The following is a 16,035-nucleotide window of genomic DNA, read 5'->3' as shown; positions in this document are numbered from 1 at the left end:
TACAATCCAAAACACATAATTTCAATTTAGAATTTCATAATTTTATTTTCCAATATAATTTGAGAAATTATGAAATTATTTGAGATGATTTAAATAAATATATTTTTTAATTTTTTATCAAAAATATATATAAAAAAAATAAAGAGATAATATGATCAAAATAAGTACATTTATTTAAATAATTGCCCTTATACCAATCGTGCCAAATAACCCCTAGAAAAAACTTACTAGGGGTTTTTTTTTTTCCATAAAAGAAAAGAGAAAAATAGTGGCAAATTCGGTATTTTGGAGGGAAAAAGAGGTTGTTTTGGTAAATTGGGATTAGTTAAGCTGATTCAGTCCAAGTGGTTGTTTCTTGTCTTCCTCGTTACTGTTCGTTTTCTCTCTATCTCTACTAACCGACCTCAACAAGAACCAGAGAGCTCACACCAATCCACAGAGCGAGCGAACGAGAGAGAGAGAGAGAGAGAGAGAGAGCGAGCGAGCGAGATCTAGAGAGAGAAACACAGAGATCTAGAGAGAGAAAGTAGAGAGAGAAATGCGGGAACCGGCGACGCAAGAGGTGGTGATGAGCAGCAACAACAACAACAACGCATCATCTTCACCACCACAAGCTCTACTGGAGAGGCTCAAGGACTATGGCCAAGAAGACGCTTTTGCCCTCTGGGACGGCCTTTCTCCCGAAGAACGCGACCTTCTCGTCAAGGACATCGAGGTCAATTTACTCACCTTGTAGATCTCTCATTTTCAATCTCTCCGCTTCCAATTTTGCATTTTAATCCAATTTTCATATTCAACAGATTGCTTTGCTTCTCTAGTTATTCAATTTTCTGTTTATTGATTTTGTTTCGCGATTTGAATCTGATTTTGTGTTTCAGAGCTTGGATCTTCCGAGGATCGATAGGATCATCCGCTGTTCATTTAAATCTCAAGGTCTCTTTCTCCTCCCCCCCTCTCTCTCTCTCTCTCTATATATATATATATATATATATATGCGTTTGCAATTTTAGATTTCAATTTTTTGATTGTTTGATGATTGAGGGACAGTTTGATGAAGTAGTTTTGGATAATAAATGAATAAGAAAACCCGTTTAGCAATTATTGTATGATGTGAAGGGTATTGTTGGGAAAAAAAAAGTGATAGCGTTCTCACCAAATGAGACCATCTCCAACGCTGAACCAAACCCAGCATCAGATTTAAATTTTGATGAAAAACCCACTTTTTCACGCTCCAACGGTTGCACCAAAGTCATACCAAAATGAGAATTCAGCAAACAAGACATCAAACTGAGATCAAGACACAGATTTTACCAAATCACTGTTACTGACCGTTGAAAATGCTACACCGGTCGACCAACCGGTTGCCCGGCCGGTTGACCAACCGGTCAACCAGTAAAAGATTCAAACAGTTCAGAAAAAATAGTTCAAACCGTTAAAAAAAAAAAAAAAAAAAAAAATTTTTGCCTAACCGGTCAACCGGCCGGTTGACCGGCCGGTCGACCACCCGGTTGTCCCGAAAAAAGTTCAGAAAGTTCAAAAAAAGTTCAGACAATTCGAAAAAAAAAAAAAAAAAAATATTTTTTTGGCCTAACCGGTCAACCGGCCGGTCAACCGGCCGGTCGACCACCCGGTTGTCCCGGGATAGATTTGGTGAAGGTGAACCGTTGGAGCCTGAAGTATCAAATTCAGGAAATGGCCATTTTTGAACTCAGAATTGGTGAAATTTTTGATTCACGGTTGGAGATGCTCTGAGGTGTAGGCTTTATATAATATAGTATTGATCAGCTAAAAAAAGTTGCTTTTTGGCTAAATAAGCAACTTTTTTAGCAATTCTCAAACAAATTTTCAAAAATTGACTAAAAAAGCCAATGCCAACCTCCGTAGAGTGATGGTTTTGGTGTGTGAAAGTGCTTGCATTTTTAAAATTTTCAGGGCTTCCGGTTGCTGCCATTGAGCCGGTGCCGGAGGGTAGTGTGTCCACAGTTGAGGAGAGGAAGATTGAAGAGAGAGAGAAATGGTGGAAGATGGGCATGAAGGCTATCTCAGAAGGGAAGTTGGCTGTGTTGCTTCTGTCTGGTGGCCAGGTATTGTCTTATTTGTTTAGTAATTGAAGTGGTACACTTGATTGGTGTGGCTTTGTACAAAGTACTTACTTTTAGTTTACCCAGTGGAATTATTTACAACACTGAAAAAAAACAAGAAGAGAAAATAATGTTTAATTGGTTTATAAATTATATGGATGAATAGTCCCTCTCTCTCTTTTTCTCTCTCTCTGAGTCTGTTATGATGTTGCTTTCTGGGCAGTCCTTTCATAGTAATTTGGTGATGGATATGTTCACCTAACGGAAGAAGAATATGACTTTGTTAATGATCTACGAATAGTGAATTCAAACCAACAATATGCTTTAATGGGAATAGCATATTTCAGATTCCTATTCTTTGAACCCATTCTAGAGTGGCTTTGGAAGATCACACCAGGGCCAAAACAACATGATCAACCCAGATCCAATGTCTGCCTTTCTTGACAGATCACTGTGCATATATAACTAATATGATAGTAACTGTCAAAGCTACTATATTTTGTCAGGGTATGTTGGTTACTCCATTTCGAGCATAATAATTCATTCGTTGTTATTTAGATCTGTTTACAACTCATATATAAATGATGATAATGATGTACGAACAAGGAGTCTATACCAACAGTATACTTCAATGGAATAACATATTTCAGATTCCTATTCTCGAACCAATTCTAGAATAATATATATATATATATAAAGCTGTTAGTGCTGATACATGATAGTGTTACAAGGGAATATTGTGTTATTTGCAGCACTGGAAGATCACATCCATGCCAAAATAGCATGATCAACCTAAATCCAAATAGTTGGACAGATCAGTGTGTAAATAACTAATACGATAGTAATTGTCAAAAACTAACATATTTGTAGATAATTCATTTTTTCTTATTTTGTTTTTTTGTTTTTGTTTTTTGTATCACAACTCATATATATGAAAATAATTATGTGATCATAACATTTATAGAATAGAAGGGGGAAAAGTCACCAATTTTAGCAACTGCCCGAGTCTCATTTTGTTAATACTGTATGCAGCTCTTACTCAGAAAATAAATTCTTATGTAAGGTTAATTCTCAACAAACATCAGTCGACAAATCACTCGACCTTCAAGAATTTCCCATGGACTTGAAATAGAATATGGATCTAGTGGTAATTTCTGTGTGCAAACATATAAAACTTTTGAGGTCCTTTTTCCAATCATGTGTTTCGGTACGTACATGAATTGTGAAAGGACAAGCTCTACATCCATCAATAAAGAAGTTATTTCAATTTGGTTTTTTTGGACTAAACCCAAAAGGGAAGATGATATATCCTTCTTGAAATTATACGTCGATAATTCTAGGTTTGAGATAGTCAAAGGCATGTGGTATGGTATTATGGGATGTGGGAAGTTTGTGAAATCAATTTCAAGACCTGATTGATATGCATTTGAAGCTATTATTGCTTTGCCAAAACACTTCTGAGTTTGTTATGTTTGTCTTCTCTTATATCATATTTGCTTGCTCTACCATCAAGTTGTAAGATGTTATCGAATTCTTTCTATGTAGCTTCTTTAGGTGGTTCTTAGACATGCTTTCTCCTGATTGAATTCTTAATGCAGGGAACTCGGCTGGGAAGTTCAGATCCAAAGGGATGTTTTAGTGAGTATCATCATTTCAATTGATACCCAAGCAATTTTTACTGCCATTCAAAGTTAATTGTCTGATATTACATCGTGTTCACTTGATATCCAAACAATTTAGTGCAACCAAACGTTGCCTGATATTACTCATCTTAAAGGGGCTAGATGTTGTTGAGTTTAGAGACATAGGCAGTGTTACTTGTGGAGTTGACATGATTGATTGATAGATATATTTGTGTGTGTATTTGTTGCATCTCCTCTTGGTAAGGAAGCTTTCAAGAGATAAAAGTATTTTTCTGTTGCTACAAACATTATTGCTCTTTTTACCTCAATCCTTTCTCCCATCCAATTGGTTTCATCAACCAATTTATCTCTGTTGGACATAATTTGAATGATTGAAAAAATTTGTTTCTTCACAATTTGAAATTCATGAATATTTGGAAATATCCACATTGGAAAAGAAAACAAATGGTATGCCTTACACATTATGGTGCATCCATTACAATAAATATTGTGTAAAAGATATAGATTGCATATATCTTGTCTTATATTTTCTTTTTGTCTCTTGCAAAAGTCCTAACATACAATATTTTGAACATTGTATCACCCAGATCATATATCAGCACATTTCATCATCCATGAGAAGAACATTATTTACAGTTGATTTTTTCTGGATGCCGAAAGTTTATAATGTGGTTTTATTTGCCATTGTGGATGCTTTTACGTCAAAGAATCCCGTTTCCTTCTTTTCTATAGTTGGTAAAGATTCTAATTTTATATGATCATATTCTTTTTTCTCTTCACTTCAGATATTGGACTCCCATCTGGAAAGTCACTTTTTCAAGTTCAAGCTGAGCGAATTTTGTGTGTGCAAAAATTAGCGGCTCAATCTGTAAATGAAGGTGAGATTCATCTCCTAGGTTCTGTAGTTCATAGTGGTTGACTAGTAGCCATCCTAATTTTTCTGTTATATGCAGCTGGTTTTGTGCCAATACATTGGTACATAATGACTAGCCCATTTACTGATGATGCCACACGCAAATTCTTTGAAAGCCATAAATATTTTGGCCTTGAAGCTGATCAAGTAAGATGCATCCATTTCTTGTACTTTTGACCTAGTTCTTGAATTTTTGTTTTGCGTACCTTTCAGAGACATTCTTTCCATGCAGATCACCTTCTTCCAACAGGGCACTATACCTTGTGTGTCAAAAGATGGTAGAATTATAATGGAGTCCCCATACAAAGTAAGTTTGCTCTTGTTTTCTGGGGATTTTTTTTTTTTGTTACTATTAAGTATCTTTATATCTTCATTGTATTTAGGAGAGTCTATGTATTTAATGAATGCTTTCTTTTGTGACCTGCCGGAGCTATTGCTTTGCATGATCATCTGGACTTAGCTTTCCTTCTATTCTTTGTATTACTAATAACCACTTTAGCTTGCAACATGGGTACCTCATAACGTAGGTTACTGTTTTCTGGAACAACCTTCTGACATGACTGGTATCTTCTCCCTCATTATGGGAAGGTGTAGGATATGAATCCCCGAGGGTAATTGGTTTTAACATTGTTTTGCATCTCATTTCTTCTGGGATGAAGAGGGTTGGGACAATTCTAGCCTTTAGCAGGCACTGCGGGGAAAATACAGTTTCAAGAAAACTTGCTTTTGGTCTGTGTAGGTCTGATAGAAGTAGTTGTGTTTGATTTTTTTCATTTTCTTTTTTGGGATTGTTTCGAAGATAAAATAACTTTTTTTTTCCTGCGAAAATCTTTCTGATATGCTTAGAAACCTTGTGGTACCAAGACATTCAAAACCTTCTGCAACATTATATTAATATGCAATACGCAACATTACAAATTGAAAGAGCATACATTTGTTCTCATTTTTTTCTTTTTATTTTATGCTATTTATTTGCTTAAAAGACAGAATAAGAGCAGTAGAGCACACAATGTTGTGTAAAAGAAAAATGCTTCCCATTCTTTAGGTGTCTGCTAACGGCTTTTGTCTTTCATTTTTGTGATTACTCTCAGTCTTTTCTGCATAGAAAACCTTTGGCCCCATAACACTGATATGATTTAACATAAAATTGACTGAAAATTGAACTGGTTCTCTCTCTCTCTCTCTCTCTCTCTCTCTCTCTCTCTCTCTCTCTCTCTCTCTCCAAGTATAAAATAATTATTTTCATTCGTGCTTCTCTGTTCTGGTATTTTTGTTTACTTAAAGGGCATGTATAATAACTTTCACTTCTGAAGAAAATATTTTGGCTCTTGTGGGTGTTTGAAAGAATTGATTGCATTGTAGTTCGACAATTTCCGTGCTATTATTTACTGTAGAGGATATTTTTTTATTTTATTTTATTTTATTTTATAAATTGTCTTCATTTTTATTTGTTTTATTAATTTGATATGTGTGATACACATTTATATAGTAGTTACATGAATCTACTTCCTTAAAGCCAGGTAGCAAAGGCTCCAGATGGAAATGGAGGAGTTTATTCAGGTACTTACTAAAACAATGTCATGCATGCATTGTAACTGCTGTACATAGTTGCTTTGTAATTTTATCGTCTTATTGTTTGAAGTTGAACTACTAATTGGGTTTTTGAACTCCACATCAATGGAACAGCTTTGAAATATTCAAGACTATTGGAAGATATGGCTACAAGGGGGGTTAAATATTTGGACTGCTATGGAGTTGATAATGCATTGGTGAGTTTCTTCTCTTTCACTTTGATTAATGCCAATTGAATTGTTTTAGCGACTTATCCTATTCTTAGATGTAGTGATTAGTGTCTTGAAAGCAGGTCCGTGTTGCTGATCCGACTTTCTTGGGCTATTTTATTGACAAAGGTGTAGCTGCCGCTGCAAAAGTGGTCCGGAAGGTGAGATTTAAAGGAGACGACCTGGAATTTACTTCTTGCTAAAATGCAGTTTTCCAAAAATACCAGTTAACGTTTCAAACTCCAAGCATTGAAGGTTAATATGATGAAGCATCAAAACTTAACAACTACACGTGATGTGAATGGCTAATTATAATTGCACGATGTTTATATTCAGTACTCTGTTGGAGTTGATTTTAGGCTTGATCATTTACTTATTCTGTTGTAAGTTTATATCTTCAGTACAAAAATTAAGAAGCCGTTGACATTTCAAACCTCTTGATTAACCGAATGCAGGCATACCCGCAAGAAAAGGTTGGTGTGTTTGTCCGGCGGGGCAAAGGTGGACCTCTATCTGTAGTTGAATACAGTGAGTTGGATCAATCGCTGGCTAGTGCAATAAATCAAGAAACTGGTCGACTTCGGTTTTGTTGGAGTAATGTATGGTTCTTTGTGACCTGCTCAGTCTAATTTTGCATTTTCTTAACGTGATCATGTTCTTCTTGTAAATTTAGATTAACAATAATTTTTTAACCCAACTGCATGAAGATGGCCTTATGGAGACAATTTTTCTGCTTTAAATTTTTTCCAGTTCTGCTGAATGATGGTGTTAAATGTTAACATATTGGTCATTGTTATTATTTCTAACTGCATTATTATTATTTCTTGGTGCTTTCATGTTTTTCAGGTGTGCTTACATATGTTTACTTTGGATTTCCTGAACCAAGTAGCAAATGGTCTTGAGAAAGACAGCATGTGAGTACTGTTATCTTTCTAATTATATTTTTTCCTCCACCTCTTCTTTAGATTTGATGTAATCAAATTCGTTGTCACTCCAACAATATGACTTCTAGTTTATGGAAAAGAATTACTAATATACTGTCTGTAATGTCACTAACTTCTCGATACATAAATGTAGAATGAATGATCACTATCTAGCACGTATATTGTTCTAAAGATTTTGATAGTTGCATCATGAAGAACTTAGTTGCAATAAAATAAGTCATTATCTACAGATTCCTTATTTCCAATCGTCATTTGTAATAAATCTCTAGCTTGAATTTAATATTCTTCTTGATGTCATAAACAATCTCTTCTGTTCATGTTTTTTGTATTTATTTTTCTTTTTCTTATACACTACTTGAATCTTTCAATACATTTTTTTTCTTTTCCAAATAATAACAGTTGATGTTAAATAGTATGACAATGATACTGCTAAACATTTGAGGTTTTTAATCCATCAGCACTTCCATTTTCGTATAAAATTGAATCATCTGCTCAAAGAAGATGGAGATAGATGAATAATGGGTTACTATTAGTGCGATGGTCTTCGTTCGAAATTGGCCTTTGGTCTTTTGTCACCACCTCATTTATTTCCTCCTGGCTTTTCATTTTCCTGTGTCTACTACTCCAATAATATGCTGCTGCTTCACACATTGAGTCATCAATCTACCATAGATGACCAATAAAACTTGTCTGTCAGGACTATGTTTTGATTTAATGGAATAATTTGAGCTTATCTAATATCATGAATGTTATTTTACAAGGGAAAGGACTAGTTTTAAAGCAGAATTTCTGTTGTGAAATTCAGTGCCTTATTGGAGAGGATAAATTGTTCATGGAGGGTTAAAAGTTTGGTAGTTGATTTCTTTGGCATTGTTGTTGGTTTTCTGCGTTGTTGATTCTGTTCCTGTTTGCTTTCTGAGTATTCTCCTATTTTACTTTGTTCCATGCCCAATAATTATTTTATTTTCATTCTCTTTATCTAAACATTTTTTAATTGTTAAGTCAATTTTCAGATATTGATCTAAAAACCCATGCAATGTTTGTGCAGTTATCATCTTGCAGAGAAGAAAATCCCTTCAATCCATGGACAGACGCTGGGATACAAATTAGAGCAATTCATTTTTGATGCATTTCCGTATGCACCTTCCACTGCCCTTTTTGAGGTGGTTTTCTTTCTTTCTTTCTTTTTTATTTGATCAAATATATTTATTTTTTTCGGTGACTCATCATGCTACTTAGGAACAATACAGACTTAACTATATGAACTTTGGATCTGTCTAAATATTTTAAACATTTAGGTATTGCGTGAAGAAGAATTTGCACCAGTGAAAAATGCGAACGGATCAAATTTTGACACTCCAGAGAGCGCTCGGCTGCTTGTTCTCCGTCTCCACACTCGTTGGGTGGTTGCTGCAGGAGGTTTCTTAACACATTCGGTGCCACTATATGCAACTGGTAATGTTTCTTATTTTTCTATGCATATTATATTAAGAATGAGTAAGGACTGTATTGTTGGAAGGACTTGACTAAAAATGTTTAGAATCCGGGGACATAACAAAAAGAGCTTATTATACTCACTTTCTAACCGCACCCCCTTCAAAAATACAAAATTCTCATTTTATTTCCTTACACTCCCCATAATTTTAACATGATACGTCCTTCTAATTTAGGAGCTCTAAAAAAGCACTAACAATGTGGAAAATCAAAAAAAAGAAAAAAAAATCGAAGTCAAAACATCGCATCTCATGGAACCCACACACCAATAAGAGCTATTAGAGCGAGCTCCCAATCTTTTTTTCTAATTTTAAACATGCCCTCATCTTTAACCTCCTATCTTCTCTCTACACCCCAAATCTTTCAAATCCTAACTCTACATCCACCCCAACCTCCACGTTCAACCGCCACAGCCACCACCTCCTCCACCTCCCAGACCTGCGACTACCCCTGCAGCTTTCCCCATCCTGAGAGAGAGAGAGAGAGAGAGATCTAAGGGATTTCAGAAGGGTTGGTTAGACGACGATAAGGGAGAGAGGGCTGGGGTGGCAGTGGATAGGGGTGACAGGGAGGGGAGGGTTGGCGGCGGTGGGCTGCAATGGTAGTGGTGGTGGTTGTCTGGTGGAGAAGGTGGGGAAGGGGTAGGTGGTGTAATAGAAGCACCCTTTAAACCCAGAGAGGCGAGTGACGTGTGGGTTTCAGTTCGATTCAAACAAATGGGCAATACCTGTCGAGCCTGTTAGGTGTTCTTAAACCAGTTCTTGTTTTACTGTTCAGATATGGTCTAGTTGGAAATTGATTTGTGCAGTCATTCAATTCCAACTCGGCTGGATTTCAAGATTATTTAAACTAAGGATTACAGAACCAAATCGGTCTCTGTAACTGTCTCATCTGATATGGATTTTAAAATATTGAAAAAGAGACCAAATTAAAGAGTAACACCCAAAACTTTGGAAAAGATTCTCTTCCGAAATCAGTCATTATTTTGCCTCGATCGAATATTTTGTTTTAATTTTTTGTATTTGTGTTAATGGATTGGTGTCTCTTACCTTGAGCGTAGGTGTGGAGGTTTCACCATTGTGTTCTTACGCTGGAGAAAATCTAGAAGCTATTTGCCGTGGAAGAACATTTCATGCACCTTGTGAAATCGCGTTTTAGTTTTAAGTTTGTGTTAATGAATATCTTCATTTGAGCGGCTATATTTTGGTTTGAATTTATTTGAATTTGAGGTCTGTAAATCTTATACCACTACAAATGCTGATATGTTTACAAGGCTTTTTGGCTTATATTTTTAGCTACAAATGGCGGAATAAATTTTTAATATATTATTTGCCAATTTGCTTATTACTCCTATCAACTGAGAGTCAAGTCTAAGGTGCTTCCTTGAAAGCCTCCTTTGTTTGGGTGTGTTTTGTAGGGATACGTGAATAATTCATTTATAATGATGCTTCTAGTTTGGAGATGTATAAAAACAAAATAAATCCTCTTGAGATTTATGTTGTGTTTGAATTTTAAATTTGGTCAGATAAAAGAAAATACCAGTGGAAAAGTGTGAATGAAACTAAGTAATCTTCTATAAAAACAAAATAAATTATGTGGTCAGAGAAGTGAGTTTTTTTTTTTTTTTTTTTTTTTTTTTTTGTAAATATCCTCTCGCAAGGCATAGAAGTGAGATTTAAATTGTGTTTGAATTTTGAATGTGTTGTGATAAAGGAAAATAGAAGAAAAATTGAATGAAATATAGTTTTTTTTTTTTTTTGTTGGGCATTTGTTTTACTTTTTCTCCTAGAAATTCCTTTTAAATTCAAGATTCATACGGTTCTAGGTTGTGTTTGTATGAAAGATCTGAGAGATTTTGTGGAGAGAAAAAAAAAAATAGTTAAAGATGATATCCAAAATCTAATATCCAAATTTGATCAATGTAACATTATAGTTAAAGCAAAATTGCAACCAATGGAAGCAACAAAATTTCGAAAGATTGATCAACAAACTGGACCCTTCCAAAACACCTTATGATTTTAGAAGCAATGCTACTAGCTTGAACATAATAGCTGTCAGGATTCAAATCCAAAATAAGTCCCACAAAGCTGATACAACCAAGTATTTGTATATGTATGCAAACAAATTCTTGTAAGCGTAAATTGCCACATTGAAATTGCTACGCACTCTCACAGTTCAGCCAGACTTAATCAACAAAACGGTAAGAGTTCTGCACAGCATACAATTAAATCAACAAACCATGTCTCCAGTATTGATTTCTGGTTGCCACATAAAGAAAGCATGTAACCCAATCAACGTGTTTTTCATTTTTTTTATCAATTGGTTCATAAAAAAACATATGATGTCTCCTTGGGCGGTAGGAAGTGAAATCATTCAGGATCAGTCTTTGCCGCTTATACAGTGTATGTAGTAGCATTTATTCTCCAGGAAAGGTCATCTTGTTTTTCTTCTCCTGCAGGGGAACAAAATGAGGAAAGATCAATGGCATGGCACTAACATGGAGATCTTATTACTTATTTGATAACACATAGTTGATCTTTTTCTTTCTTTTTTCTCCATAGAGGACATTGCATAAATGTGTGTGTGAGAGAGAGAGAGAGAGAGAGAGAGAGAGAGAGAGAGAGAGAGAGAGAGAGAGAGAAAGCTCTATATGCCACGAAAAGAAGAAATGATATTAACTTGAACTCAATTTTGGGTGACCCATTCTGACACTGCTCTCCAGACAGTTGTTAAAGATTTCAAACATTTCGGGCACATTTGGTGCACTATTTTCATTTTACAGAAACTAACTCCGAAAAGCTATTCCTCTTTGCCAAATTGTTTAAGAAAATTATCTAGGAAACAATTAAAATTGTTTTCTAAATTTTCAAAAATATGTTTCATCCATATATATATTTTTTAAAATGGGCATTCCCAAAATTTTCATTATTTTGTTTTAAAAACATGAAAAAAAAAAAAATGAAAATGAAAATGATACCAAACGTAACCTTCACCTCTCTCTCCACATCGGGACCAGAAGGCTGGAAATCTAATAAGTGTTCTCACCATGATTGCAAGCCCCTCTTTATGAATGTGTGAAAGTTAAAACAATAATGATGCAACAACTACACTTACACATTCAAGGGCTTAAACCACCATAAAGCAAAATGTTTTTATTATTGATGATATGGTGCTACCCCAAGAAGTGGCTCCAAGCTAATCAGTTGATGCTGTAGGAACTTGTATACTGACTCAGTTGTCATGGCAGCTATTCGAACAACAAGACCTACACCCTGCGCACACAAAACCAATGACTAGCATGTTACTCAGCTTAAATTTATGAAAAAGCTAATAAGTTTAATATGGTCATTCATATATTATAAGCGAAAACATGTAAAGAAAACTTGAAACCAGACCTTGATAAGCAATGAGTAATCATAAATGCACACACACACACACACACACACACACACACACACACACACACACACACACACACACACACGTAAGTTACAGACATTTTTTGAACTTAGCCAAAAAAATAAAAATAAAAAGAGGCAAGGCAGAGCAAAGCGATTGCAAAGGGAAAATTTCATGGATCAACCCTTAATTTTTGGGTAAGAATGTTCATAATTTAAGCACTAGAGTTACAAACTGTTTTCTAGCATAGAAAGATTGAGCAATCGAAGTGATAGCAGAATATCTATACCAGAATATTGCTACAAAATTACTTTCTGATAGATCATTAAATACGGAAATACCTTGGGACCAAAGACACTGCAGGAAGCAATAAAGGCTGGTTTGGTAAAGCAATGATCAGCATTTGTTTTTCCATAGCGTCCCAAGGCAGTGGAAGGCATATGCAACTGCTCTGACATCATATTCTTTACATATTGTTGAACTTGGTTTTGAACATGCTGCAATTTTGGCCTAAAACCAAGCAGCCACTAGTCTTTAGCTTATTAAAATTCCATTTATCTAAGCTAGACTAAATTACTATGGAAATTAGGGTTACAAACATGCGTCATAACAGGTTAAAATACACAATAACGTACCCACTACCTACCCCAAGAGTATGACCATGGCAAGAACTTGATAATCTTGCATGCGTTCGCCAATAGTAGTAATACTTCCTTGCTCCAGCAATATCTATGTCAACAAGCAAAATCTAAGTGGTAGATATTGTCCCAATTAGACAGACTAATAGTGAAGTGCATTCCAATAACAGGTTTGTTGGATTTGCCTCAATAGGAGAATTGTGTTTTTTTTTTTTTTTTGAAAAAATAAATGGATATTATAAGATGGTCTATTCAGGACTCTCTATAAGCTTGCATAACATGTTAATTCAATAATGAAGGCAAAATACGTACCACTTTTTAATCGAACAACAATAATTGAAAAACAATAAAAATAAATAACTTAACAACGTCCAAACTTTCCATGTCAAAACAACCTCCTTGGTAACATTGTTGTTAATGAGCACAAGCACATTCCGCACACAACTACTAAAAACAAGTAGCTAAAAGAGGAATATTACTGAGTCAAGAAACAGAGGCTGATCGCCTTCCAAGAAGATTTGGTTGGTGCTTTTGTAAAGTTCAAAATCCCATTTTTCTCCGCTCTCATGGCGCCCACTAGTAATCCAATCAACAACAAGCAAGCTCGAGTCGGATGCAACTTTGAAGACTTGTTTTTGGGAGTACTTTGCAGTGGAGAAACATGTCACTGGATCTGGAATCACAACCAAAAGAGAATTGCTTCCAATTCTTGCCTACTGCATGGCATAAATTAGCCATTGTTACTAGCAACCATTTGTTTTATATATATACAGAGAAATAGAGGCGAATGGGAAGAAGAAACCTATTGTTTCAGATTCAACAGACCTTTTTTTGTTTCTCAACAACAAAACTAACAAGATTCCAACTCCTCATAAGTTCAGCTATATCGACAAATAGATTTACAGACGTGTATCCCCTGCTTTAATCATGATGGATATGATAATAATATAGATAAAGGAGCTTCTGCAATTCATGAAGTGCTTGCCACACCAAAATTAATAAGTGATTTGTTGACTGAAAGGTTCTAAGAAATGCTAATAGTGTTGACGTGTTGTCAACAGCAAAACCACCAGAAACCCAACTCGGAAGCATGGTGTTATCTTTCACAAATATGCAAAACTAAAGCATGCAGATGACCTCACATAAGAGGGAGGGCCATGATGAAGTATAATCCATTTTTCATTCAAGTTCTGAAACCCCAAGAACGTTTATTTAATTTTTTAATATTTTTTTTCATCCTACTAAATGATAAGAGCAAAAGCAAATAATTAACAGAACTGAGTGACGAACATATTTGATCATATGATTCTATAATGGTACCTAAACACAACAAACTCAGGAAATCAAGCTTTGCTATTTTAGGAAAGAACCAATACCTCCAAGACTTGTTCAGAGCACTTTGATTGCACAGACTTGTAGACCTGTATTCAAATTCCAGTAAGAACTTCAAGAAATCAAAACATAAACAAAGCACAATGAATTAATTTATAAAATCACCTTTCTTTGTAATTAATTGACAAATAAATAAGTTCACCTTTGTGGAAGCCTGGGTGGTCAAAACTGTGGTGCAACCATCTCCAATTGTCAAATCACATGAAATAGAATCTCCCTATATTTACCCAACAAACAAGATCAATATCAGTTAGAGAAAAGCCAATTTTGGGAAGTCACAATTTTCGCTAAAAAAACCAGTACACAAAACTTAACTCTTCTCTTTATTTTTTTAGCACTTCTTTTTATAAAAAGTTACTAAAATAGTCAATTATCAAAACAATCCATGTCCGGTGCAAGTCAAAATTGAGGCACATAACAGCTTTCACTTGTACTAAACATAGACCCACTTGCAACTTTTACCATTTTTTTTAAACTGGAAAAAAAGGATACCCCTTGAAGGCATCATTGCAACCCCTAGACAGCGGTATTATGGCTAGATTTACCCCAACCTAAAGGAAGAGACCACCACCAGAATAAGCGGTATTATGGCTAGATTTACCCCAACCTAAAGGAAGAGACCACCACCAGAATAAGCGGGCAATGCACCAACCCCGGTACAGGAGGCAGAGTCACGAGCGGTACAGCACAGTCAATTTCACCAAATAAATGGAACGCTAGCTGTGTCCCAGGAATCAAGCCCTGCTCACCTGCATTGAAGGCCAGCGCCTTTCCATGCCACCACCACCCCGGTAGTAGTTACAACTTTCACTTGGACCCGACAAGGACCCATCTATACCTCCAAAAAAGTAGCAATTTTAAGTTTGCTCCCAGAAATGCAATTTCCCCAATAAGTTATCAGTTGGAGAGGAAGAGAGAGGAGTTTTATTAGGGAAAAGTACAACTCAAACTATTTATTCAACATATACATACACACACATACATACAAGTTTTTATATAAATTTATATAGATTATGATTGATTGTGAAGGGAAGAGGACGATGAGATGAGAACATACAGAGACAATGCCACCACCATAGGTGAGGGAGTAAATCCAAACAGCATCGGTTTGGGAGCTACCCACCTGAGAAACAAAACCCACATAATCAAATTACAAGCAAAGGTAAAAAAAAATTAAAAAAAAGAAGCTAATACTATAATCTCAGATTGTTGCAATGTATTGGGTGATGATAGAAACTGAAATTGAAATTGAAACTGAATTGAGCACCAACCTTTCTCGGGATGATGAATTTGAGGGGGTATTTGGAGAAACATCGGGTGACCGTTGACTTCCCTCCAACTCTCTTCACTGCCACCTTTCCCGTTTCCATCTCTCTGTCTCTCCCTGCTTGTTTGTGGATTCTATATCTTGCTCAAATGTAGAGAGAGAGAGAGAGCTCTAAAAATAAATTAATGAAAAAATTAATATTGAAATTTTTTACTTATTTAGCATATTTATAATTTTTTTAAAACAAAATTAATGAGTTTTTAGAGGGGTTAAAAAGTTTTTTTGGGGGTTTTAAAACAAAATAGACTTTTTACCTGTTGGATTCTGATCTTCCCTATTGCATATTTGCAATGAAGAGGTTTCATTACCTCGTTTAAAGGTGCATATTGTAAATTTATATTTCTATTTTATAATTATTAAATTTATAATAGATAGGATCAAAGTCCCTACTAAATTTACATTTTAATTATGGCGAAACAAAGC

The 16,035-nt window shown here is 35.2% G+C and overlaps 2 protein-coding genes across 3 annotated transcripts; one reads left to right on the top strand and one right to left on the bottom strand.

The window, feature by feature from the left end:
- Positions 1 to 204: 204 nt before the first annotated feature.
- On the top strand, positions 205 to 10,192 carry LOC114261598 (UDP-N-acetylglucosamine diphosphorylase 1). Its single transcript, XM_028201878.2, has 15 exons — positions 205 to 715; positions 879 to 933; positions 1,933 to 2,084; positions 3,680 to 3,719; positions 4,510 to 4,602; positions 4,678 to 4,784; positions 4,870 to 4,944; positions 6,158 to 6,197; positions 6,324 to 6,406; positions 6,502 to 6,579; positions 6,874 to 7,017; positions 7,265 to 7,332; positions 8,411 to 8,525; positions 8,661 to 8,817; positions 9,917 to 10,192. Exons 1-15 carry the CDS (start codon positions 539 to 541, stop codon positions 10,012 to 10,014), a joined length of 1,482 nt encoding a protein of 493 aa, XP_028057679.1. The 5' UTR covers positions 205 to 538; the 3' UTR covers positions 10,015 to 10,192.
- A 680-nt stretch (positions 10,193 to 10,872) lies between these two features.
- On the bottom strand, positions 10,873 to 15,878 carry URED (urease accessory protein D). Of its 2 annotated transcripts, XM_028201879.2 has the most exons (9): positions 15,557 to 15,878; positions 15,343 to 15,408; positions 14,428 to 14,502; positions 14,270 to 14,314; positions 13,373 to 13,606; positions 12,902 to 12,984; positions 12,597 to 12,765; positions 11,971 to 12,128; positions 10,873 to 11,308 (listed from the first exon to the last, which is right to left on the bottom strand). In XM_028201879.2, the coding sequence occupies exons 1-8, from the start codon at positions 15,653 to 15,655 to the stop codon at positions 12,012 to 12,014; spliced, it is 888 nt and encodes a 295-aa protein (XP_028057680.2). In that variant the 5' UTR covers positions 15,656 to 15,878; the 3' UTR covers positions 10,873 to 11,308; positions 11,971 to 12,011. The 2 variants fall into 2 exon arrangements, with proteins under 2 accessions (XP_028057680.2, XP_028057681.2); XM_028201880.2 differs by lacking the exon at positions 13,373 to 13,606.
- Positions 15,879 to 16,035: the final 157 nt, after the last annotated feature.

This window comes from Camellia sinensis, chromosome 9 (genome assembly GCF_055761805.1).
Source record: "Camellia sinensis isolate YWXY chromosome 9, ASM5576180v1, whole genome shotgun sequence".
NCBI lineage: Eukaryota > Viridiplantae > Streptophyta > Magnoliopsida > Ericales > Theaceae > Camellia > Camellia sinensis.
The sequence above is the reverse complement of the archived record's forward strand: the minus strand, read 5'-3'. Positions and strand labels throughout refer to the sequence as shown.

Bases quoted from the DNA above. Each gene is read 5' to 3' on its own strand.
- LOC114261598 (XM_028201878.2), top strand. From the start codon at position 539: ATGCGGGAACCGGCGACGCAAGAGGTGGTGATGAGCAGCAACAACAAC. The intron at 3,720-4,509 runs GTGAGTATCATC...TCTTCACTTCAG, and splicing joins AGATCCAAAGGGATGTTTTA to ATATTGGACTCCCATCTGGA. The intron at 6,198-6,323 runs GTACTTACTAAA...TCAATGGAACAG, and splicing joins AAATGGAGGAGTTTATTCAG to CTTTGAAATATTCAAGACTA.
- URED (XM_028201879.2), bottom strand. From the start codon at position 15,655: ATGGAAACGGGAAAGGTGGCAGTGAAGAGAGTTGGAGGGAAGTCAACG. The intron at 14,503-15,342 runs GTATGTTCTCAT...GGGTAAATATAG, and splicing joins ATGGTGGTGGCATTGTCTCT to GGAGATTCTATTTCATGTGA. The intron at 12,985-13,372 runs GTAATATTCCTC...TTGTTGACATAG, and splicing joins AGCCTCTGTTTCTTGACTCA to ATATTGCTGGAGCAAGGAAG.